This window comes from Copidosoma floridanum, unplaced genomic scaffold, assembly GCF_036245765.1.
Source record: "Copidosoma floridanum isolate Cflo_tuat_1 unplaced genomic scaffold, Cflo_Japanese_pri ptg000011l, whole genome shotgun sequence".
Classification (NCBI taxonomy): Eukaryota; Metazoa; Arthropoda; class Insecta; order Hymenoptera; family Encyrtidae; genus Copidosoma; species Copidosoma floridanum.
The window spans coordinates 9,769,688-9,794,256 of NW_028321888.1; the positions used below are offsets into that span (position 1 = coordinate 9,769,688).

At 34.0% G+C, this 24,569-nt stretch overlaps 2 protein-coding genes across 4 annotated transcripts in view; one reads left to right on the forward strand and one right to left on the reverse strand.

The window, feature by feature from the left end:
- Trpm (transient receptor potential cation channel, subfamily M) overlaps nt 1–15,166 on the forward strand; it is a 161,883-nt gene extending 146,717 nt beyond the window's left edge. For 2 of the 3 annotated variants that reach the window (XM_089590072.1, XM_089590073.1), the window contains 2 exons: nt 1,316–1,830; nt 12,943–15,166. In XM_089590072.1, the coding sequence (XP_089446198.1) occupies nt 1,316–1,830; nt 12,943–13,234 (807 nt within the window). In that variant the 3' untranslated portion in view covers nt 13,235–15,166. Of the gene's footprint in view, nt 1–1,315; nt 1,835–7,156; nt 7,171–12,942 lie in introns of all 3 variants that reach the window. The other variant, XM_089590071.1, reaches the window with a different exon arrangement.
- Nucleotides 15,167–21,506: 6,340 nt separating this feature from the next.
- On the reverse strand, nt 21,507–24,520 carry LOC149375173 (uncharacterized). The gene is made up of 4 exons (XM_089589967.1): nt 22,900–24,520; nt 21,883–22,050; nt 21,657–21,726; nt 21,507–21,584 (listed from the first exon to the last, which is right to left on the reverse strand). Exons 1-4 carry the CDS (start codon nt 24,210–24,212, stop codon nt 21,507–21,509), a joined length of 1,629 nt encoding a protein of 542 aa, XP_089446093.1. The 5' UTR covers nt 24,213–24,520.
- Nucleotides 24,521–24,569: the final 49 nt, after the last annotated feature.

The following is a 24,569-nucleotide window of genomic DNA, read 5'->3' on the forward strand; positions in this document are numbered from 1 at the left end:
AGAAAAAAATTCCGTTTCTCTGTTGGTTAATATTGTTATAGTGTCTCTGAAGAATTCGGACCGTGCAACAGTTTGTAAGAGCGTGACCACTGGTGACAGTCGGAGTCACTGGACCGGAAATAATGCATGGAAGTGACAATTTATCATTAATAATTTAATCTTAAAAATTATATAACCTCGAAGCGTATGGAAAAAAACAAAAAATTAGATAATGAAAAATTCATCATTACTTGTATGAACGTCGTCTAACTCGATAGGTTTGTAACATTAAATTGATAAAGAAAAATTGTCACTTCCGTGCATTATTTTCGGTCCAGCTAAGAGTAACTCCGACTATCGCCAGTGGTGACACTCTTTCAAACTGGCGCACGGTCCAAATTAGTATATTCCGCACCTAGTGAGCGAGGTTAAGAATGTCTTGGATTTCATGTGAATAAACACTCGAGACAAAACCGAGGGTGGTTAACGTGAAATTTACTTAATGCATTTCTTAACCGACGAACGTGGTGCGTATTCTGTTTTTTATCATTCCTGCTCCAAGAGATGGGATTTTCGGTTCGCTTCACGGGACGAAAGTTCCTACATTCGACACAGTTTTGTGAAAAATTTATATTTCACCACTGTGTAGGAAGAAGGAACTTTCGTCCCACTTCGCGGAAAGAAAATTTCTTCTCCTGGGGCCCTATCCTCTAAACGTGTTGGCAGGCGACATAGCCAATGCACAGCTAAAGGAGCTCTCTGATTGGTCGAAATTGACCGTGTTGGCCTGGTGTCCGTTGTGTCACCCACCGACACGCTTAGAGGATAGGGCCCCGGCGCAGGATTGGTGAAAAATCGTATACAACCCACAGGAGGAAACAAAGAATCCCTCAGATCACATGCTTATCAATGTCAATTGCTGGCAATCTGAGACATTCTTTATTTTCCCTCCCTAGGTAAGTAATATACCAAATTTCTACGACTTATATTTTTTACTATGATTTTAAGTTTTAAAAAAAATGACTAGTAATTTTGAGTGAAAATTAATTTCTACATTTTTTTATACTTCTTTTAATAGAATATAGATAGATTTATTGTTTAGAACATAGATATATCCTTGTTTTTTGAAAAATTTTAACTGGCTCAGTAAATTTAAGGTAATTCACAAAAAAAGACCACAGAAACTGAAATTTCAAAAATTTTGCTCAAAAACTAGTCTGTGATACTTCGTAATTCAGCTGTACGTTAGTTTTTTCTCTTTACTCGTTCACGGTAAATTACAATATTAAATTACGATAAATCAACAATAACCTAATAATCGATGTATTGTTTGTAGCTAAAAGAATGCAAAGCTGAAAAGTCAGATGAGCGAGACACTTCAGGTGACGTGACAATGACTTCGGGCTCACGGCAAGACTCGGCAGAAAAGTCCAGCCGGCAAAACAGTCGCACGCGCTCAGAGTCCCTGGCTGATGATGCAGCTGCAGCCGTAGCCTCTATTGCTGCCAGCGTCTCAGGGATGGTGGTGCCTTCAACAAGTTTTCAGCGAGGCGTTACGTGGGCTGAGCCTCGGGTTTCCGTCATACAGTCATCGGGCTCGAACAACTCTCGCTCACTTTTATTGGCTATGCGGGCTGAGTACACAAGTATCACCGATGAACTCGAGAGCTACTGTGGCCTCCTCAGTCCTCCCAGAACTCCGCCGGTATCACCTCCACCATGCCGGGTCAGAAGCATTTCCGAAAGAAGTAACCATAACCCCGTAGAGATCGCCTGGCAGATCGAGAATGAGCACTTACGAGATGCTGAAGAGTGTGACTATCACCAGATGGAGGATCTTATTCAAAGAAGGTCTGTTCTGTTAATATTATTTTTATTTTACCTTTTTATGTCTTTCACTCAATGTATTGGTCTCATTAGTTCTAAAAATACTAAAGATAGAGGAACTTATACATTATACTACGTTGTTCTCACTTTCTTAGCTAGAACGCTAAGAATTTCTGTTAATTAAATTCTTTTTTACAACAACATTCTGGTGTAAGACGTACAGTTCCCATGTTTTATTCTGAATAGTTGAAAAGTTTTCAGCCTTCTTTTCTTCTATCTACTGTTCCCTTTCGGCGCTTTCAAGTGATTAATGAAAGGTCTGAGTCTTGTTTAACTTAAAAGTGATTACGTGCAGTATAAAATCATTAAATCTTTTGGACCTTTTTCCCATTGAGTCAATCTTCTTAGAGTTGTAGTATCCCAGTATTCATAAGTATCTTGGAATTTGTCTTCCGAATGTTCCATCTTGTCTTCAGGTTCTGCCACTTCTAGAACCGAATCCAAATTTAAAGTTTTTACCAAAGGGATGTCATCAAAAAGGCATTAAAGTTTGTTTTTGGAGTCACGTTAAGGAATCCTCAATAAATGAAACAACTTTGGCTGTGAATGTTACTTTTCGGATTCCACAATCTGTACTTCTTTAGTATGAACAGTAACCCAGTAGAAAGCAACTCATAACCTTTGAGTCAAGTTTACCTCTTAGATGTTGTATTACAAGTAAGAAAGCTTAAAAGACGAAAACGCATAGATTGCAGAGATTGGGTTTTATTCCACTTCAGGCTTATTCAGGTGTAATTTCTCAATAGAAAACCTTTAGATATCGCTTATTTGAACATGGTGCTGTAGAGACTTCCTTAGCCCGAAATTCTTGACCAAACAGAGAGTCAACTTACATAAATCTCGAACTTTTGTATAAGATAATATTATTTTGATTCACTCTTTTATTTTATTGTAAGCAATCCTTGTATCGTGATTTATATACTAGCTAGGTCTTGAAAAAGCCATGCAACTTTAATTATATATTCATGATCATTGTCTGATCTCAATTCTTTGATTTTGAGGTACTGACATACAGAGATTTATAGTTATTTTACTTTAACTGTCCATGATCAAATTGAAACTAAAAATGCCATTTTTATCAATGTGGCATATATGATGGTATTATTATTTTTGTTCAGAATTGTATACTTGAAACTATTTAAGAGCATTATATACTTTATTTGTAATGGCACTGACAAAAGTCAAATTTTTGGTTACGCCAGGTGTAAAATGTAGCACAATAGTTGATTTTTTATTAAACCAGATATCTGATCATATGAATTTAAACGCACCAGCGGTAGGTGAAGACTAAGTTCTTATCTTTAATTCTGAATAGTTTTATGGTTTTTTGAATTACTATTCTTATCTTTTTTGTTTATCTTTTCTGAACTTCTTTTTTCATTTTCTATATTGCTTTGTAATAACTTTACATACATATATTGACTTTTTAATATACATACGTACATCTAGTTCTGCTGTTGCTCTTCAAAATAGTTTTATATCAGTAATATGTAAGGAGGCTCGACGCTCAATACTTTAACATTTGTAAAATAGTCTGTAAATAAACAATTTGTTACTTTCTTATTTAAATTAAAGTTCGTGTTCCTTTGTTACTGCTGGTTCGTGTACTCTTGGGTGCATGAAGAGCAATTATTCACTGACCGTATCCAAGTCATTGTTCTGAGCTGTTAAAGCTCAACCACGCCATCCCCGCAATTCAATTCACTACAGTCAATACCAAACAATTGATTAATACGGCCTCAGTGACACGGTCACAAATGTTAAATTAATCAAGGTTTGAAAATACAAATCTGTAAAATTGGACATGTAAAGTTTTAATGATTATTACAAATAATCCTTATCACCCTAATCTTATAATCCTTAATACTCCAACTTTAGAAACAATAAATATCACTGTAATTTTTTACCCTCACAGCCTTTATGCATTTTTGAATCCAACAAAGGCCGTCAGGCTTTGAAAATACGGAGTTTTGCGCTAATACGTACGAGCGCGTTTAAGTAAAAAATAAGAAAAAAAATTCTTATCTTTTTTTACACCTCAAGTGCCTCCTTAGAACCAAAGAAAATTCGTTTATTTTACACCAACCCATAAGTTCTCCAAGCTAACTAATAAAGGCCACCAGGCTTAGAAAACGCGGCGTATTCTGTCAATGCGCCATTCCTGGCCATAACATGTTTTTCGTTAACTTATTCAACCTTAAAAACAATAAATATCATTATAATTTCTCACTTTTACAACCAACTTGCATTTTTGAGGTAAACAAAGGCCACCAAGCTCGGAAAATGCGAAGTTTTCTATCAATACGTACATACGCTAGTAAGTAAAAAATAAGAAAAAAGTTCTTATCTATTTTTTATTTTTATACTTCTTGTACCTCCTTAAAACCAAATAGAAAAAAATAGTGTCACGTCAGAAATAATGACTTATACACAATCAATCGCCTATCTATATCAATTATTTAACGTACAGTCAAGGAATACTGACCAAAAGTATTGTTTATAGCTAGCAAAACAATAGAAACGATGTACAAGTAGCTCGAACTCTTGTTTCGTTACAAAATTGAGTTTACTTTATATTAAATAAGCAACAAGTTATACATAAATTCTGTTTCCACACCCACGGTCATTTTTTCTTGGATTGCGATTTTTTTCCAAAAACTGTGGCATTCATGAAAAAGTTGTAACAGATCTTTGCAATTTTATATGAGGTAAAAAACATGATAAAAAATGAAAGTTCATAAATACGATTACAAAAATTGTGAATATATGTGCTGTACAAATTTTACTTCAATCTACCATTAAAATCATATTTATCAGATAAAGATACATAATAAAAACTTGGGTGGGATCATTCTTATTGAAAAAACCATAGGTGCCCCCTCCTGAAATTTTAAGTATAGGTTAGTGATGTACTACACGCAAAAAAAATTTGTACCGTGAGAGTACAGGGGTCCAGCTTACGATAATACAAACACGCATTAAACGCATACAGTACAGCTGTCTGCTCGCAGCTATCCCAACTTTGGACTCGTACAGTTCAAAGCAACGCTGTACTGTTAAGGTCTAGGGAGGGGGCTGTCTGAGCCAGCGCTTGGAAGGTATACACATTCCACCCTCCGAGCTCGAGCTGTAACTACCGATGTGTAGTTGTTTTTTTTTTTTTTTTTAGGTTCTGACCTCGTTTGAGGTATGAACACTCATTTATTCAACAAATTAATATACAGAATGCAATAATTAGCATACAACATACATGAAAGACACTTAGTAAAGTGAAGTAATCTCAAGACTATTCCTAGGACTAGAACGCAACTTCCACATTACATAGAAAATAGAATTACATGTATAAGACGCTTAACTTAAAACCAGTAGATAGAAGTAAAAAGAACACAGAAACAATACTTGTGAGAGCGCATATAATACAATAATACAATAATACTATAATACTACATTTAATACACTTATAATATGTTCAGATTGCTAAATTTGCACACAGCTTATATAGTCAGATTACATGAATTTAAAAATTTGAATATGATTAAGCACGCTTGAATGTTGGGATTTGAAATAAGGCACTCGATTTTCAATGGTGGATGGATATTTATTTTTTAAGGTTACTCATTAGAGTAATTCCTTGATTGGCATAGAAATCACAATTCCAGATCACATGGTTGAGATTTTGATCCTCATACCCGCAGTTACACTAAGGGTCATTAATAATGTTTTTCCTGAAAAGACTTTCAGCCAAGCTATGATGATTAGCACGCATTCTATTAATAGTGACTATAAACGCTCGAGAGAGGCTTGTCCCATAAAACCATGGTTTTTTTCGAGGAGAGCGAAAAAATTTAAAGTATATTTTGCCCTTATGCCGACCGTCGATGGTATTTTTTGATGTAGATCTGTCATAACAATCGCGATAGAAATATTAGAATAAATCCGTGTAATTGACAGTTGAAACAACAGAAGCGGGTAAAGAAGTGACAGATTTAACAAGCATGTCCACGTGGTCGTTGTGGTAGATTTAAGAGTGAGAAGGTATCCAAAATATTTTAACAAATTTGATTGGAAATTTTGTAATAAAAGTGGAACATTTACTTTGAATGTCAAATATTAAAGGGTTTGTTTTGATATTGTGCGAGGAAGATGAAAGACAGGTGATGACGCTGAGTAAGTCACTGAGTATAATAAAATTACAATGGGGAATAGAAAGTATAAAGTCAAAAGCCGCAGATATAGCCGCTGATTCGGCAGAAAAAATGGAAGCAAAACGTGGAAGACTGAAGGCGTGATGATAGTCAAGTGTAGGGCAGGAGACTGCTGAACCGACGCAAGGTAAATTAGAGGACTTACTCCCATCTGTAAAGATAGGAATAGGATCCAGTGCGTGAATCAAGTCTGAGATTAAAAGATTCGGGGAAGGAGACAACTTAAGATCTCCACCAAAGTAATTATCTGTGGGAGTACGCGGAATTGTGGAGTGAAAATCATAGTTGTAAATATTGAAATGCGAATTGGAGTAGATAGGGTAATTTAAGGCAGAAAAGGAAAATATGCAAGTGCAGAAGAGACTTTTGAAGCGAGAGTTACTATGAGAATCGTAGAATTTGGATAAGTGTGAGAAAGTTTCACAAGATGAGTTGCAAGAGATTTTGGCTAGATAACAATTGCATAAAAATTATGTTCGGCATTTAATCGACATAATTTTGAATTCTTCTAGTAGGATGTTCGTGGGAGTGCTATTGCGGTAGCCTAAGGTTTTAAAAGTCTGATAGCAGCAAATTGAATTTTTTCTAGTTTATTTTTAAGATTGAAGTTATAAGGGTAAAAAATAAAACAAGTATAATCGATAATAGAACGTATGAAGCTTTTGTAAAAGGTAAGTAGAGTTTCGGGTGAAGCTTCCCACCAGGTGCCACGTACAAAGCGTATCATGTTAAATAAGAGGAGAACACCCGAAATTAGCTAATTTTTCCAATAAAAATATTTATGTTAACGTTATCAAACGCACTTTCAATATCTAAGAAGACCGCAAAAATATCACTGTTCTTTTTAAAGGCATCTTCAACTGTCAATGCGAGACTAAAGAGATTGTCTGAACAGGAGTTGCCGTGTCTAAAACCATGTTGCGAAGAAGGGATCCAGCGATTAACTTCTGCATACCATTGAAGACGATTTTTAATAAGGGTTTCAAAAAGTTTGCAGAAGCAGGAAGTTAAAGAAATGGGTCTTGGACCATTCCCCCCAGATTTCTTAATAAATTGAACAAAGATTTCTTTTCAGGACTCTGAAGAGTAGCTGGAACATGTAGTTAAAAATATCCAAAAGGATAAGTAAGAATTTGTAAGAGAGTTTTTTTCTGACCTCAAAGTTGATGCCGTCTTGGCCAGGAGCAGAGTTAGTATTTTTATTCTCCAAGGCCACGTTTAATTCAAGAAAGGTGAAAGGAGCATCAAAAAACTCATTGGGGTTACAGGCAGGAAAAAAATTTGGATCCAAGGAAACCCAGAGTGGACAAATTTTTTTAAAAGCAAGCAGATGGTTATTAGTAAATGAGATATTTTCCGGTATGTGAGAGGGTCTGGGCTTAACCCGCGAATTTTTGAAAATACGGCACTTATTCCAAATTTAAGACATGTTTGTACGAAAATCAAGTGACTTCAAATTTAATAAAAGAAGTTTTTTTTTTACTTTTAAATATTTTTTTGCCTCAAGGCAACGTTTTTTATAGAGGGCTAAGTCCTCAGGATTACAAGAAAAAAGAAATTTCTTGTACGCCGCGGTTCTCAGTCTTTTAATTTGATCACAATCTCGATCCCACCAAGGGACAGGATTAGAATTTATTCTATAAGAGATATTTTTTCTGATTGGTGTACATGTAGAAATAGAGTCTTTAAGTAGATCCACAAAAAGTTATATTTACAAACCGGTGGTAACAATTCAAACTGGGCTGAAAAAAATTGATAGAATTCGTACTCCAAAATAGACTCAACCCGATTCCAATCCGTACGAACCGAATTAATTTTGAAGGATTTCTTGAGATAAACATGTTTAGAAGTGGAGATTTTAAAGAACACAGGAAAGTGATCGGATCCCCACTTATCTTCGCCAACAGTGTAAGCAATGTAGTTTTCCAGATTAAATGATGACAAAATTAAATCTAAATTAGAACAGTAATTCCTCCTTTCGTCAGAGTACGTAATGGTGTCAAAATTGTGCAAAACCAGATCCCGTGACTTAAATGCATTTTCAAAATATATGCCATTGCTATCGGTATCAGCACAGTTCCAAGAGACATTGTGCGCATTAAAATCACCAACTAAAATCGAGTGATGAGTGGGATCGAGGTTGTGCACAATTTCATCCCGATAGATTTGAGGTAATGTATAGCCTGGAGTTCTGTAACAAAAGAAAAAATCCAGGGGAGGGGAAACATTAGTAATATTTATGCCACACAGCTCAACTGAGTCGTGCGAGCTATGTGTAATGATTTCTTTATATTCAATATCTATTCGAATAAAGACAACAATGCCTCCACCATCAGCGTTAAGACGATCACGTCTATATGTATGATAGCCTGGAAGTTTGAAAGTATGGCTGTCTTTAAGAAAAGATTCAACGCATACAACGACGTCAAAACCAATAAAAATTTGTTTGAATTCATGTATCTTAGATAATAAACTCCTAATATTCCAATGTAAACATTTTAAAGTATACTCCGTAGGGGGAGTAGAGTTATTAGATGGAGTAACCATATACAGTAAGAATTAAAGTGACAAGACAAAGGAACTAAAAGTAGCGCAAAAATAAAACAATGAATAAAAAAAAATAAAAAAAATACCTTAGGATATAAGGGAATAAAGTAGAAACTTAAAAATTACACACTGTCGGAACACAAGCTGTGGTCTTCATCATCTTCATTTTTTTCTAAAGCGATGGGTTTAAAACTGGAGAGATCTGAATGGTCAACCGTCTTAAATATTGAAGCTAATAATTTAGCCACATGAACATCAAAGAAGTTGTTAACTTCGTGGTTTAATCTAGATGAAGAGGTGTCGTTAAGACTGCATCTTATTGTTTCATCTGATGTGGACTGTGAGTAAAGCCTGTTGTCGGCAGCTGAATTTCCTTTGGTCCTGAATAATGCATTCTGTGTTTGTCCAGAGTAGGTAGAATTCATCTGATTATTGATAGGTTCAGTTGATGGAACATGGTTAAAAGGTTTACCTTTGCCCCGGAGGCTGCCTTTATTGAATGTCAAAGGTTGACCAAGGTTAGGTTTGTGATTATTGTAATTGGCACTTTTGTTTACCTGTCTTTTTGGTTTGCTGAGTAAAGCTTGAGAAAAGGAATGATTGTTATCATTGATGAGGCAGGAGCGATAACAGTTGGAATCTGTTGTGAATCGCTAGAGGAGTCTCTTGTGACAGCTCAGAAAAGACTTCTTTGAAAGCATTGACATGCCTGGGGCTATTATTGCCAATTACAATTTTTCTTGCGTCGTCCCGGGACTTATTTTTATGTACCATTATTCTTTGAATAGCATGCTCTTGAAGTAGGGTTATGCATGTTTTATCCAGAGAACGATGAGGATCACCACATGAGGCACATTTAGGAACATTAGTTTTACAGTCTCCACCATATCTTCTTTCACCACAATTTCTGCAACTAGATTCTCAGACAGTTATTAGAAGTGTGACCGGGAAGGTGACACTTATAGCAGATTCTAGGCGAATTAATAAACGGTTGCACATCATGGGCAATATGATACAAATAGACGTATTGCGGGAGCTCCTGACCATGAAAAGATGTTACAATAGATTTTGTTGGAATATATTTAGGTGCATTGTCATCTGAAAAAGCTTTAGGATTCTTCTTAGTGATTCTTGGAACACTGTAAATTTTGATTTTGGATTCAAGGTCTTGTAAAATGTCACTATCCTCAACATCGAGATCAACGCCTCTTATAACGCCCTTTCTGATGAGACGATGATAGGGAATAAATATATCACAGTTATAGTCAGCAAAATCTTGGTTATCAAGGCATCTTCTCTTGTTTTAAAAATGACTTCAATTTTACTGGCAGATTTAAGAAATACTTGCCTAATACTGTGTTTGCTTGAGATCTTCTTACTTATGGAATACCGATTAAAACTTTTATAGTGATGCTCACCTTGAATCTTTTTGCCTTGAATAATGACACCAAATGGGCCTTTATCTTCAGGAGCGTATTTTAGGATGGTGGGCTTATAACTGTGTTTAATCCGGCTAGATTGCTGTAGAGAGCTTTTGTCACTGATAACGCCAGAGGATATTTTTGTAACTTGACTCTGGACAACAGGGATGTCCAAAAGAGTCGAGGGGGGCTTTATTTTGGACTGTTGTACTACCTCCACTGAACTATGGTCATCTTTGATAGCATTAAAAGGTCTTTTACCCTTCCTTCGATTTAACACAATATCTGAAGAGTCACCCATCTCCATAGACATATCATCAAGGTAATTTTGCGCCATGATTGGTGCTTTTGATTCGTGCCACCCAGATATCCGGGGGCACTGCCAGAAAAGAACACCAGACGAAAACACGTGTAAAGTTACACCACAGAGCAAAACTTAACCTCGGTCTTGACCGTCATAAGTCAATTAGATAAAACTAAAAAAAAAACAATGTATGAGCACATTCACCGCACACTTCAAGATATAACTTATAAAGCACACTTAATGATTAAGACAATCAGAACTGCACAAAAGACAGGAAAAGCCTCTAAATGTTCTTATAGACGAAACACGCGTGCTATCTACCACACTCCTCTATCTCCTTTTCCGATGTATAGTTATGGTGTATATAGTCTGCTGCTATACGTACATATGTCTGCCAGAGAGCACGTCTGTAATCACTATATATATACCGTAACTATACATCGGTAGTTACAGCTCGAGCTCGGAGGTTGGAACGTATACATTCCAAGAGCTGGCTCAGACAGCCCCCTTCCTAGACCTCTAAAGTACAGCGTTGCTTCGAGCTGTACGAGTCCAAAGTTAGGATAGCTGCGAGCAGACAGCTGTACTGTATGCGTTTAATGCGTGTTTGTATTCTCTTAAGCTGGACCCCTGTACTCTCACGGTACAAATTTTTTTTGCGTGAAGACTGTAATACTGTAATACCTGTTAGTATAATTACTCTATCTCAACTGTGTTGCGAATGCGTCCACGTGGAATTTTTTTGAATGTGTGTACTACAGCAGTCTGGCCTTAAAGTTCGACTATCTTGCTGCCTCCTGGTGTCCGTCCCCTTTTCACGCTTCTCCGGATACGGTGATGTGGGTATCACGTGTTGGCTCTGCAGATCGTATAGGTCCTGGGGGCTACGCGTTAGCTTGCAAGCTTGCGTGATTGCTTTGGGGTTAGATCGCACCTTGTTGATCTGGATAGGCTGGGTGCGAAGCTGAGTCAACCTGCGTGCAGGTTCTAGGGATATGGGTATGGTGAAGGGAATGCGAATGAGTCGGAGTTTGTGCGAGGGCTTGCGGCCTTTTGGAAGGAACGTGCAGGAATGTGACTGCGTCAAAGCTTGCATGAGGGTTTCTGGGAAGGTACGAGCAGAAATACGAATGAGTCAGAGTTTGCATGAAGGTTGCAGCTTCGTGCAAGAATGTGAGTCAGAGCCTGCACGAGAGCTTATGACTTTGGGAAGATTCGTGCATGAGTCAAATCTCGTGTGAAGGTTTATGGCTTCATGCAGGAATACTAGTGAGTCAGAGATTGCATGAGAGCTTATGTATTGATGACTCCATCTGAAAAAATAAAATGTTGTCTCCCAAAGATCTCAAAATGTTTGTAATGATTAAGGGAGTTTTTGTATAGCTTGTTTTGTATTAATTAATATGTACTAAAGTCGTTTGGTATCATTTGATATTATTTGTTGTTATTATTATCATTATTGTCATTGTTATTGTCATTGTTGTTGATATAATAAAACAGCATTTTAATTTTGGTGCACATTTCTCGACTCCAGAGGTCAGTATGATCGGCAGCGCTATTATCGGTATTGTTATTGTTATTTTATACACTTTTGGGTCGATATTATGGAGTCAGCTCTTCACACTTATAAGAGTGATTGTCAGTGACTAAAGCCTTTTTATTCGTTCTGTGATTGGAGAACATTTACGGAGAAGGTGAATTTAAAAATGAGTTTTTTAAAATGTAGTTCAAAAAGCCAATATTAAATAACAATTTAAATTTTATAATGTAAGATACCCAAATACTTATTAATAGTTTTGGATTTTAATATATTAAACGGCTTATTGGAAAAAATTATTTTAAATATCAATTTCGTTAAATCGAAGTAATATTTGAAATAAAAATTAGTTTACGTTGTTACAATCATCTGGAGTTGGATACTATTTGATTTGTTTGTACTTTTGAATTCAATTGTTATTTTAAGAATTAATATATTACTTTACGAAGCTAAGATCATGAAGCATTTGTTATGGTATCTAAAATTAAAAAATTGTTGATACAATTATTAGCTTAAAGAAAGGATTCGAATAATAAATAACAAAAAAATTAATTTTTTTTAACTTTTAATGTCTTAAAAAATTCCAGGAAAGTAATTTTGTTCGGTTGTATATTAAAATTCAATAAGAAAATAGAAAAATATTCTTAAATGTAAATCAAATCAAATAACAAAATAATTAAAGTGTTTGAACCGCGTTTAAAACAACTAGTTATTTTATATAAAACAAAAGTTATTATTACTTTAATAGTTAAGTCCTACTTCAAGTTTGTAACATATTAGTTTTTTTATTTTGTTATAACTAATTCCACGTAGACTACATGACGTAAACTCCAGTAACGAGGGTTGATAAACAGCATAAACTTACAAAGTAACCGCATGAAACATAGCTTTCTACGCTTTCTTAATGTTTAAAGTTTATTTCGTATACCCAATTCAATCAGCAATTTGACGAGTGGTGAAATTTTTTACCGAAGTAAAGATATAAGGAGCCTCAGGATCATAGTTGTACCTAAAAAATTCAACTTGAATACTTGACGGTAAAATGTTTTGAAATTTTTCAAGGTATCATTTGAGTGACGATGAGGGTAGTGATCAGGAAGAAGCCATGGGTCCCGCCTCAAGCAACTTCTTCATCAGCAGCGAGCATCACCCACGTTTGCGCCGAACCTCGGCTATAGACGACGATACATCGTCAACTACACGCCGTCGGTGCTATCGAGCTCCACCAATGATAAACGTCACACGGGAGATCGAGCAAACACTTGCAAGACCAGCTGCAACCCGCGACTCTGCTGAATCAGATCCCAACGAGAAAAGTGGCGTTCCAGCTCCTGCCTCTGAGACTATGTGTTGAATCCAAGTTTACTTGTCTTAAAGGTTTAAGTGAGTACGAGCACTTTGATTAAAGAAATGTATATATGTATATTTCTGTAAGAGTGTATTCCTATCGTGGTGGCAGTGGTAGCACTACTGTGCCTAGGTAATAATGGCGTCTTTTACGTGTACAAGTATACTTAAATGTTCGGGCCGTCTACTTATTTAATAAGGCACGTCTATACCATTTTACAGTTAAATATCTTGCGATACTGTAATAAGCGTTAATTACTGCCACCTGAACAAATCTTTACGCGCATGTATATTTTGCGTTGTTACTTAACAAGCGTTTGTTATGTAGTAACAAAATACTGCTAAAGAGGAATTACAAATTTCAAGTTCCTTATCTTTACTGTATATAGAACCACTAAAGTTTTCTAAAGTTATCTAAGAAACTTATTAACTACATATTTTGTAACAAAATTAATTTTGTCTGCTTAGTTTTGCGTAAATCTATAGCGCAAAATTACACTTGCGATGGCTTGATTTATTATTTTTTGATATTTACAATACTTTTTAAATCTTATATAACTGTTAATTTTATTTTTGTTATTTTTTATAATGTATTTTGATGTGACTGTACTTGTCAAAAAAGTACAAATGTTCTGCTGAGATGACTCTTTATCACGCAAAACAAATTTATGAAAAAGATGAACTCACTAATGGTTCCAATAAATTAAAAAAAAATGTTTTTTAAACGATGGCAATTGAAGCATTTTTATTTATACACATGTTAAGTCAGACATTTTTCTGCTACAACATTATTATTTTATCGAAACTTAGTATATAAGGCACTTGATAAGAAACAAAGGTTAATAGTATATTAATTTTAATACTTGTTATAATGAGCCGTATCCAAAATCAACTCATTTGAAAAGTGGCCACAGTGCCGCTCTGTTATTAAATGTAAACTTTAAATAACCTCAGTAAACTTTTGAATTAACAACAGGTATATGTAGCTAGCGATGTAAGCTCATTGTTATTTTCATAAACAGTGCGTGACCGAAGGTAATATTTCGGAACTCGATCGGTTTTGATTACCAACGATGCCATTTTTTCAAATGATTTGATTTTTGAATTAATTCTGTGTAGGCTAAGCATGCTTTCTTTATTTATTCCACAGGCATTTACATATTATTTTACTTATCGCTATAAAATGTTTGGCTCACAGCACATTATATATATTAAGTATGTACACTAAAGGGTGATTATACATGAGTCATTTCACAAAAATTGCGATATTTTCACGCCCTAATTTAGATTTTTTTAATTAAATGTTTAGAATTCTTTAATTATTTTTTCCAAGCTATATAATGTTCAAACTAGTTGAAAACTTTTAAGCCCGACTCCATGATACCTTATTAAAAACCTATATATATGTTAGTTTAAATGCATTTATTTAAAAATTTAAAAAGAGTGTTACAGTAGTGACAGACTTGTCAATACCGTAATGGTACTTTTTTGCGATTGTGAAGCCTCAAGATAGAATTTTTCAACGAAATCATTCATCACATCTGCACTCTATACCCCTTTGTACACTATAGTCATATAATCGATGATTTCAAAACCCTTGGGAGATTAGAGGCATTACGGTAGTGACCGATTATTTTACCGAAAAAAATGCTCTGTATTCGTGATGATACTACAAATAGTTACATTAATATTTGGAACTGCAAAAAAATTGACACAGTCTTCTTGTGTACTCACGGATACAAAATAGTTAATTCCAAGTGTCCGAAAATTAATTACTTGGCCAAATTAAATCACTTATGGTGCACAAATGTCCCTTACTTGAAAAAAAAAATTTTTTTCGGTTCCAAACTATGACATAATGTGCTTGACACTTTAAACTTTTGGATAGTACATCGTAAAAAATTTTTTAAATTAACGTCTAAGCACCAGAAAATTAAATTAAAATTAAATTTTCAAATGCTTCGCGTTACGGTAATGCCATTTTGGTATTTTTTCAACCATACGGCCACGCAAAAAATTTTTTTGACACAATCTCAAAAACGCATTTAGGAAAAATTGACTTACACCGTTTAAAAAAAGTTCCAGCTCGAAATAATTTGATCCGTTATTTTTAAACATGGGCTTTGTGGAATATCGCATTTTTTGTGAAATGACCCATATCTACCTAAACTTTTTTTAAATGGCTTGTTATTTTACAAAAATTTAAGACATCATAATATTTAAAAGTTATGCACCACTATTCACCGTGTATTAAGAATATATCAGAATGGATAAATAATAGATGCGCTTGTGGTGCGAGCTTGGAGATACTTTAGCTGATGTTGAATTGAGTTCCAAACCGAGTCCCAAACGTTGTGGAATCAGGTACATAAAATTTGTCTTTAGTTTATAATTTTATGTAGTGATATAGAAAGTATACAAAATGTTATCAAAAAATCATTATTTTTCTGCTTAATCTAAACTTCAGATTGTTTTTTTTTCTAAATGTACATACACTGGCGTACGTAAGAACCCACTTATGCTGACAGAACACTTGTTATCATAAGAAACTTCATAGAAATTTCCTGAATGAATCGCTGTCGAATTGTAGACCCACTTTGAAAATACTGCATGTTTGGTGTTCAACATTTTGACATAAAATTTTGTTCAAACTGGTTGTAATACTTCTATGAAGATAAATGAATTCGGATTCGGAGTGTTAACACACAATAGAATGTAGTGTGGAATTCCTCACAACTCTTCGTCGTAACACAGATGAAACTTCAAAATTTTTCCGAAAGTGTTAAAGGCATACGTACATTGGTTTAGTATTGTTGTATAATATAATATAGTTACGTAACCACATCATTCCTCTTTTCTTATTTTCGGATATTGCAATAAAACAACTAGATCTTCGGTGAAACACAGACACTAACAATAGTATTACAAAAATATTAGGATAAATAATAAAAGATAAAAGTATATCAATTTTATTTCGGAAACCGTGAACTACAAGAACTTTAAAAAAAATTTAAAGCAACGTAAAAATACCCTTCACAAACTAAGTATCTCACTCAAATGAAATTTGTAAACTACTGACCGTTAAGGAGTCTTCCTCTTGCAGAAATGCCAACCCACATCGTAGGTCTTGAATTTGCTCGAAAACTCAAGTATAGTTGGCATCACTGACATAAGGGAACATAGATTAACCTATCGAAATAAAATGACTTGATCAATTTTCAATAGAATATCTAGAAATTTTCCAGGCTAACACCAACTTTGCTAGGCATCATTGGAAAGAGGAGATTTTTTTCTACAAAACGCGTGTGATCTTATTACGGGAACTGTTCATTTATTCAAGTTGTTACGTTGTTTTCATCGCGTGTGCGAGCTCCACTGTAAAAATAAGTGTTAGAAAGCGTTACATCAAATTAATAATAACTCGAAATTTCGCAGGGTAAACAATATAAACAATTATATCATTGGATTTAGCACATTTTAAACTATTAAATTCATCTGGTCTTGGTTCGGAAACTGTCACGAGAGAGCCTCCTTCAAAGTAAAACAAAATGTGATTATTTATCATTTACTAGTGAGAAGTTTTCGTGCTCGTTAGTTATTATTTGTAGTTTTCTTAAAGATTCATGGGGCTCAGAAATAGATTTCGGTAGTTAGCCATATTGACAACGTCTTGTTGCTTTGATATTTTTCCGAATGATGTTATTACTTTAATTTTTAGTAGTTTCGTTTGATTTAGTCGTTCGTACCTTGTTCGTACCGTGTTCGTACCATTTTCATACCGTATCAGAGTCGATTCACCAGTCCATGTATTCCAAATTCAATTCCTTATTATACAGCAAACGACCAGCTGTCGTATCATGCAGATAATTTTATTTGAAAATACATACTGATGTTTGATGCTTCCAATGTAAAATCATTAGATCTTTGTTAACTGTCAAATAACAAACAAAAATACAATTTGTTCCTAAATTATTTTATTAAGAGTTAATATAGAGAAATCTTTAGCTTAATTTTGTTTACAATCACATCTTGATCAGTAATGTTCCACTATTAAACCTTTTCTGGATCTATAGTTACTCATTTTTACGTATATCACAAGGACACTTAACAATTATAAAGAATTCATTCATATTCTATTGATGTGATGTTAGGAATGTATGGAATCGCGAACTAACTCTGGTACAGTACTATTTGGTACGAATTAGGTTCAAACGAACGGCTAAATCGAACGCAACCTATATGTTTACCTAAAAATTTTCAATTTTATTAGCGGTTTGACTTTTTTACTAACACAAAAGTCAACCGTTACATTTAAATACATATTCAGCAGTCAAAGAAGTGTAGATAGTTTAAAGCAATAACGACTAACAGCAATATGTGAATGATAATAGAGAATGATTCTCAGCCAAGTCATTGTATCCCGTACGTAGCATACGTTTTAAAAATTACAAGAGGTGTTTCATATATAATAAAATAATGTGCAGTTACATATCAGTACATTACTTTGTAACTAAATAATAAAGTATTTAGCCAAGGTTCATTAGTCGGCAGTGTCGAGACCCAACTCATCAACGAGATTTAGTGACTGGGGGTGAATTTGACATCGGAAATTAATGACCGACACCCAACTCTGCTATATAACTAAGTCACAATCTTATCGTCTAGGACCTTACTCGGCTACTGCGTATGTTCAGAGGACCTCCGAGATCACGAGTGTCTAGCTACAAAACGACGGTTTAGGAGATCTCTAAGCTTCTCCAAGCTTGCACCCTAAAATGATAAACTGTAACCCTTTACTGTACATTCCTAATTCAGAAAAACAATATGCAACGTCGATTGTACTCTATTAAAACCACGCAATACAGTCTTCCTTATCAAAGCTATGTATTTTCCTATTGTCGAGGGTTGACACTTCATAATGCAATAAATGTAGTAAATATATTAATTTTCTATTAATCCTGAGACTTGTTTCGAACAGATTTGAAAAATATTAAGAAAAATTGAAGCGTGTGAACTGCCAATAAATATACAGTTGAATTTTAAATACAAAATCATTTAATTAAAACTGAATCGTTAAAAAATTAAGCAAACAGTTCAAGTACAATAAATCACATTTTCTGATATTATATTTAATAATATTAATTTTTAGGAATACCACAGCTAAAAATTAAGGCACTACTATAATAAGCCTTAAACTGTTATAAGTTCATTTCTTCTAAAGTAACTAGATAAACTTTAGCACGCTTGACTATTTGTTTAATAATTTAATTTAATCTGCCCGTAGGGTGTAGACAGTAATCTTTTTCCAAGTTATACTCACTATAACATTTAATAATGTATAAAAAGATAAATTAATAAATAATTAACTTTTTGTTTTCTATACTACATTAAATATGCTAATTTTATAGTAGCTCATATAAAATATAAGTTATTGGACACAACAAAACCTCATTGTAATGTATTGGAGTCTTATACCAGTATTGTATATAAGGCTCAATAGTTAGCTCACTGTTTGCATCTTAGAGTAATAATTTTTTGTAACCATTAACACTTTGGCGGAAGAGTATTCGAATTTAAAAGGTAACATTATTCATTGACATGCAGTTGTAAAACAAGTGTTGTATTGCTTTTTTCGCTGTCTAAGTTTTGACTGTCAAATCTGTTCGTTAAATCAACGTATGTACATACACCTAATGAATGACTATAACTGTATAAGAACATGGCTGATTGCCTGTGTGATTTTAAAATACTATTAGGTAGCTTAAAACTGCGATACTTCTTTACTGATACATAGCTCAGCTATGATGTTTTTACTGGATTGTATTTCATATTGTTCTATGACATGCGGTGAACAATCATTGGTGCACTTTCTTAAAGTATGCGAATGAATAAATAAGACGTGTCATAAGTTCCGTGTTACCTGTGACTTAAGTACTTTATAAAATAACTTATTTTTTTAGATGCTCAGATGGATTGAAGAAATTATTTTTTTTAATCTTATCTGATAAAAAAGATGCTATTCTTCCCAAAACGTAATTTTGTAACAATGTAATTATTCGAAATAACTTGAATTGTACTATTACAATTTTTACATCCAATCGGATGCATATCCATATTGTACGATAGTATGAAGATTATATGTATGCATGTATACAATAGATAAAGATATTATTTTGTATGTGAAAAAATTTACTGAAAAAAGTTAACTACATGATGTATTAGAAGTGTAAATGTGATTCCGTCAAATTGTGTGAGAAATTTTAACTTTTCCCGAGAAAGAATAAATTGAAACTATTAAACGATTGACAATACTTCAATCATGTTACCTTTATTTAAGTTGTCTTTTGCTTTTTTAGATGTATAAGAATTCAACAGGTAAAAAAAATTTCTCAGACACTTATAATTTTATTGTTGGTGATAAATGAAACTTTCACTGAATAAAACTTAAAAGTTTAAAGTTGGTTTTTTATTTATAACATGTACAAAATAAATTGCTTACGTTACAGTATGTTATACTAAAAAAAAACCTTCTAAACACACTGAGGATTCAAACTACTTTATGACACAAAACAATTAAGGTAATCCAGATTTTTTTTTTATTATAATTATTTTGCAGGTTTTAAACAAATAAAGTATAAAAACAATAGTTTAGTGTAAAAGAAATTTAATACCTCATAATCCATGAAAAAAGTCTTAGAAAATAGTATATTATACGTACATAAGCCAGAAAGTAAACTAGTGTATGCTCGTTTTGTTAATATCTACATGGTTTTCATATTGCATTTCAAGTTATATCACCCTGAAATCCGTCTTACTTTGGCAGATGGATTAACAGAGGATTCTGTATAAAATCCAAGCATAATCCATACTGACTCTACGTAGACCAAAGCTTACCCTTCTGTAAAAACCCAAACCATTTAACGGTAATTCTTGTTTCTTAGTGAGTATTTTTTGTGAGTTTTAAATCTTTACAGCTTTAAAAAATAGCTCTGTTCATAGATTATACGGAAGAAACTGCAAATCAACGGCATTTTAGGGCCAACGATTATTTTATGGTATAAGGAGTGCACGCTACTATTCAGCATTTCTATTGCTTCACTTTTTACAGCTTTTTACTTGACGAAATAAACCGTATAGATTTTGAACAAATATGATTTTAATAAGAAGATATTTGTTCTGAGAAGTGTGAGAAATAGATGTAAAATTTTTAACTGAAAACGTTTTACATTACATGTCAACACACGACGGTGTTTCATTTAGTGAGTCTTGGGCGAAGCCGAGATGGGGGGCTGCTAGTAAGATATAAAGTGTTAAGTTGAAAACCAATCGATCCCAGCATAATCTTTCTGATTTTTGTTGAATTTTCAATAAAATTCTCAATAAATCTATACGAAATAATACTAGTTTTAGAATAAAAAGTATATTAAATCAATAAAAAATTTCCTAACAAACAAGTTAAACTATATTCCTAGTTTAAAGTGTAAACTATATGGAAACTAATCGATATTGGCAGTATGAAAGCCACTAATCCGGTGGTAGTTTATTTTTAAATAAACACATTCCTCCATATAAACAATACACTGACTATCTGCAATGTCCTGGATCTTACCAAAGCAGGTATGTAATATTCTATTACTCTATACCCTTCACTGAAAAGTGACACTTATGTCAAAAGGAGTATATGAAATTGATTTCCACACATGATGGGAGAAAATTTAGAATTTCCAAATAGCATGTATGCTGTTCCTGTTACTTTGATTTTTTTATAAGCTAGTTAATATTTTTAAGAAAAATATAAAGGTTGTAAGCGGCGTCTCAACACAATGAGAATTACGTGGTCATTGTGAGGCTAAGCGAGCACGGCGATCGTAAGGTGAAGGAGGTTTTGGTATCGTCCGGGGCCGAAAAGTGGAGTTACGGGGTGGGAAAGATACGAATTCTTTCCTGCGGACGGAAAGCTACCAAGACGCTCGCAATCGCATGTATGTTTAAATTGATATTGTATACGAAGAAAAAGAAATACGTTGTCATAGCAATATCTTGTTTTTTGTTTTTTATTTTTTCTGGTTGACTTTATGCAAAAAATAAAGCAGTTTAACTCCAAAAGTCCATTGAGTCAGTCGTTTTCTTTACTTGCGCGTTTGTTCAAAAACATATGCCATTATTGTTTTATTTAAGGTAATAATGTGTAACATTCCTCACTGAAACCATGTACAACAGTATTCACTCCAAGAATATTTCTGGAGGGGATAAAACGATATTCACCAGCGCCCATGGTGTCAATTGAGTGAAACACACGGGGCCACCAATGCCACCAAGACATCGAATGCACGTAGTTTGCAGATATCTTTAAATATCTAAAAAAGTTTCCATTTAAAGGTGATACATAAAACGTAAAACATATAGTGAATTGAATTATTAGTAAGTACTTTTTCATCCCATGTCTGGCATTCTGTCATTACAGCCGTTGTTTTGTGGACGCAGACATCTGCTTGAGATCTGCAGGGTTAAATGAAATTAATGAAAAAACTTGTTGATATAACTTTATTTATTCCTACTAATAATGGAAAGTAGATAAACAAGGGCGACTCTAGCACACCTGTGCTACAATTGCCATGACGACTTTGACACACCTCTCCTTTCCTACAGACTTACCTGCATTGTATTATCTCTTGAAGATATTTTTTTTTCTCGAGACCCTTAACGTACACCTTTACAGCGTCAACCAGCTCGTTTTTAAAAACTTTCAGTCCTCCTTCATAAGGAACATTGACATAATTCCAGCTTATGCCATGGAAATTGGTTATCAACCACTGATTTTGCCTTGTGGAAATCCACGTGGATCAACATGGATTTTGCAAAGTGGAAATCCACGTGGATTTTTCAAAGTGGATTTCTGCGTGGAAATCCATGTGGATTATGCATAGTAGATTTCCACGTGGAAATCCACATGGATTTTTTAAAGAGGATTTCCACGCAGAAATCCACGTGGATTTTTCAAAGAGGATTTCCACGCAGATTTCGCAAAGTGGATTTCCACGTGAAGTTGATTGACACATGAAATGGTTAACTGAAATTATATATACTAGTATTAAAGATATTTTATGGTTATAGTCATTTATTTGTATAACATATTTTACAGTAGTTTTAGGTATAATACAATAGCAATAAGTACAAAATTATGAATTTGTTTTAAAAACTTTTATAATAAAACGTTTATTTTATGAATATATAATTTTATTTGGCATTGCAATAATATATTGATAATCATTAAAGCATAAGTTAACACACGTTCTATCAACAAGAGAAGTTTCTATTACTTCTATATCGTTTTGGATGACATCAATTAATTTGATGTCAGTACATTTTTCATAACGATTTTCTGTAACGATAATTTTTTTACATAAAGTGTATTCCTTATTATTGACTTCGTCTACAAGAAACTGTACAATCTGTATAAACTCATTGGTTTTGGTAAAAGCGAAAGTATTGTTTGATTTTAATAGTTCTTTTGAATTTGATTTGAAAACAGATTGATCAATAACTAATTTATTGTATGCTTTGAAAATGTACTGTGCTTGATTTAGAATTGGAAAAGCTGAAATGTCCAATATTAATTTGCTTTTGGAGAAATATCGATTATTACCAATCTTTACTGAATTTTTAGTGTACCTGTTTCGCAAATAGTTGCAGTAGTCAAGGATTGGTGATTCATTGTTACTAGCAACGTGTTGTTCAATTATCAATATGCTTTCTTGCATTGAAAGGTTACGGCATATCTGGCTTAAGACACCTTTCGCAGCGTGAACTGTTTTTAACAACTGTCCATTCCCTGACTCGAAACAATAACAGAAATGTGCCCATAAAGGGCCCCAATCAGCGACGCTCTGAGACATGTGCAAAAGCTGATGCACATTGAAACTCATTGCATCTTTGGAATACAATTCTTCTGTTGTAGCAACAAATTCTTGCAGTAATTCGTGAGCTCTCTGAATGTCTACAAAATTTATAGAATCTTTCATTAAAATATGAAACGCTTGTACAAGTAAGGACCAATGTTCAGTGTATTTTTCGAATCCATTAACCTCTTCCAACACTGGTAAACTTAAATACAGAACCCAGTTTTCGAATTCTTTTGCTTTCCAGTAGTTCTTATCTGTAAGAGATCTAGTTAAACGACACATTTGGACTGGCACTTTAAGTGCTTGCAAATACTTATCCAAACGCTTGATATCGTTATTAGGTATAGAAAATGGTTCGTTAGAAGAATCAAGCCAATAACTAAGAAATTGTTTGGCCACTCCTAATGCAATACAGTGCATAGAGTCTGGTACGAATCCATCAATAATATCAAAACAATTCAAATTCAAGAGCGGTGAAGCTTTTTTGACACCATTGACTACTCTATTAGTGTCAAGGGTTTGTTGAATTTGTAGAATAGTGTGTTTTTCAGTACGCTTTTCTGGTACACTGTTAGTTACTGGGTACTTTATAGCATAACCTCGATTGTGAGGAACACACTCACCTGGGTGTAAGCACCATCCGTACCCAAAGTATCCGTTATACTGCGTAAAACCTTGCATTGTCGGCCGTGCAACTGAGTCGACACAACAACTCAGTGCATATACTTTTACATTTCTAACTTCGTTTCTTATTTCACATTGGATACCTTCTTCTGATAATCTATTGATATCAGCTACGAATGGAGTAAGAAAAAAGTCCATGTCAGGTTTGTCTCGGCCAAACCATACCCCGTATGTCAAAGGCCTTTTGCTTCTTTCAGTAATAGGTGTCTCGTTTGGACTAACCTGGATAGGCCACACAGAGTATTTTGAGCTTTTGAAAACTGGAGATCCATCAGTGTTGAAAGTAAGCGTCAAATAAGAACTTTTGGAATTTTGAGGCAGAGAATTATAAAACTCTTTATACTTCCTTCCATCATGAAAATCTGCTAGTTTTTCCATGGCAAAGTCTCTATCATTCATTATTTTATCGTAATATTCGCCATGTAATTCAACGACGTGTTTCAATTCATTTGCCAAATCTAGTACCACGAAAAAATCTCGATAACAAGGATTTTTTTAATTAATTCTTTCCCCACATATCATACAGTCAACAAACTTGTCTGACTTTTGGAACTCTCGGATGTACGATTTACACTCAGAACACACTGCATGGTATTTTATTCCTTCTTTAGGATAGAATAGCTGATCAATTTTGTACCTACTATCTGGCAAGATGCGTTCATCGACAAAATTGTTCAACAATAAACATAAATCAGCAACTGCAGAATTTGACAATGAGTACGTTTTTGAAAATTGTAATATACCTAGTAGCATTTC

What these genes read in the sequence shown, in the direction of transcription:
- LOC149375173 (XM_089589967.1), bottom strand. Translation starts at nt 24,212, where the DNA reads ATGAATGATAGAGACTTTGCCATGGAAAAACTAGCAGATTTTCATGAT. An exon ending in TGCAACTATTTGCGAAACAG is followed by an intron (nt 22,051 to 22,899) that starts GTACACTAAAAA and finishes GATTTCCACAAG; the next exon opens with GCAAAATCAGTGGTTGATAA. An exon ending in GCCAGACATGGGATGAAAAA is followed by an intron (nt 21,585 to 21,656) that starts GTACTTACTAAT and finishes AAACTTTTTTAG; the next exon opens with ATATTTAAAGATATCTGCAA.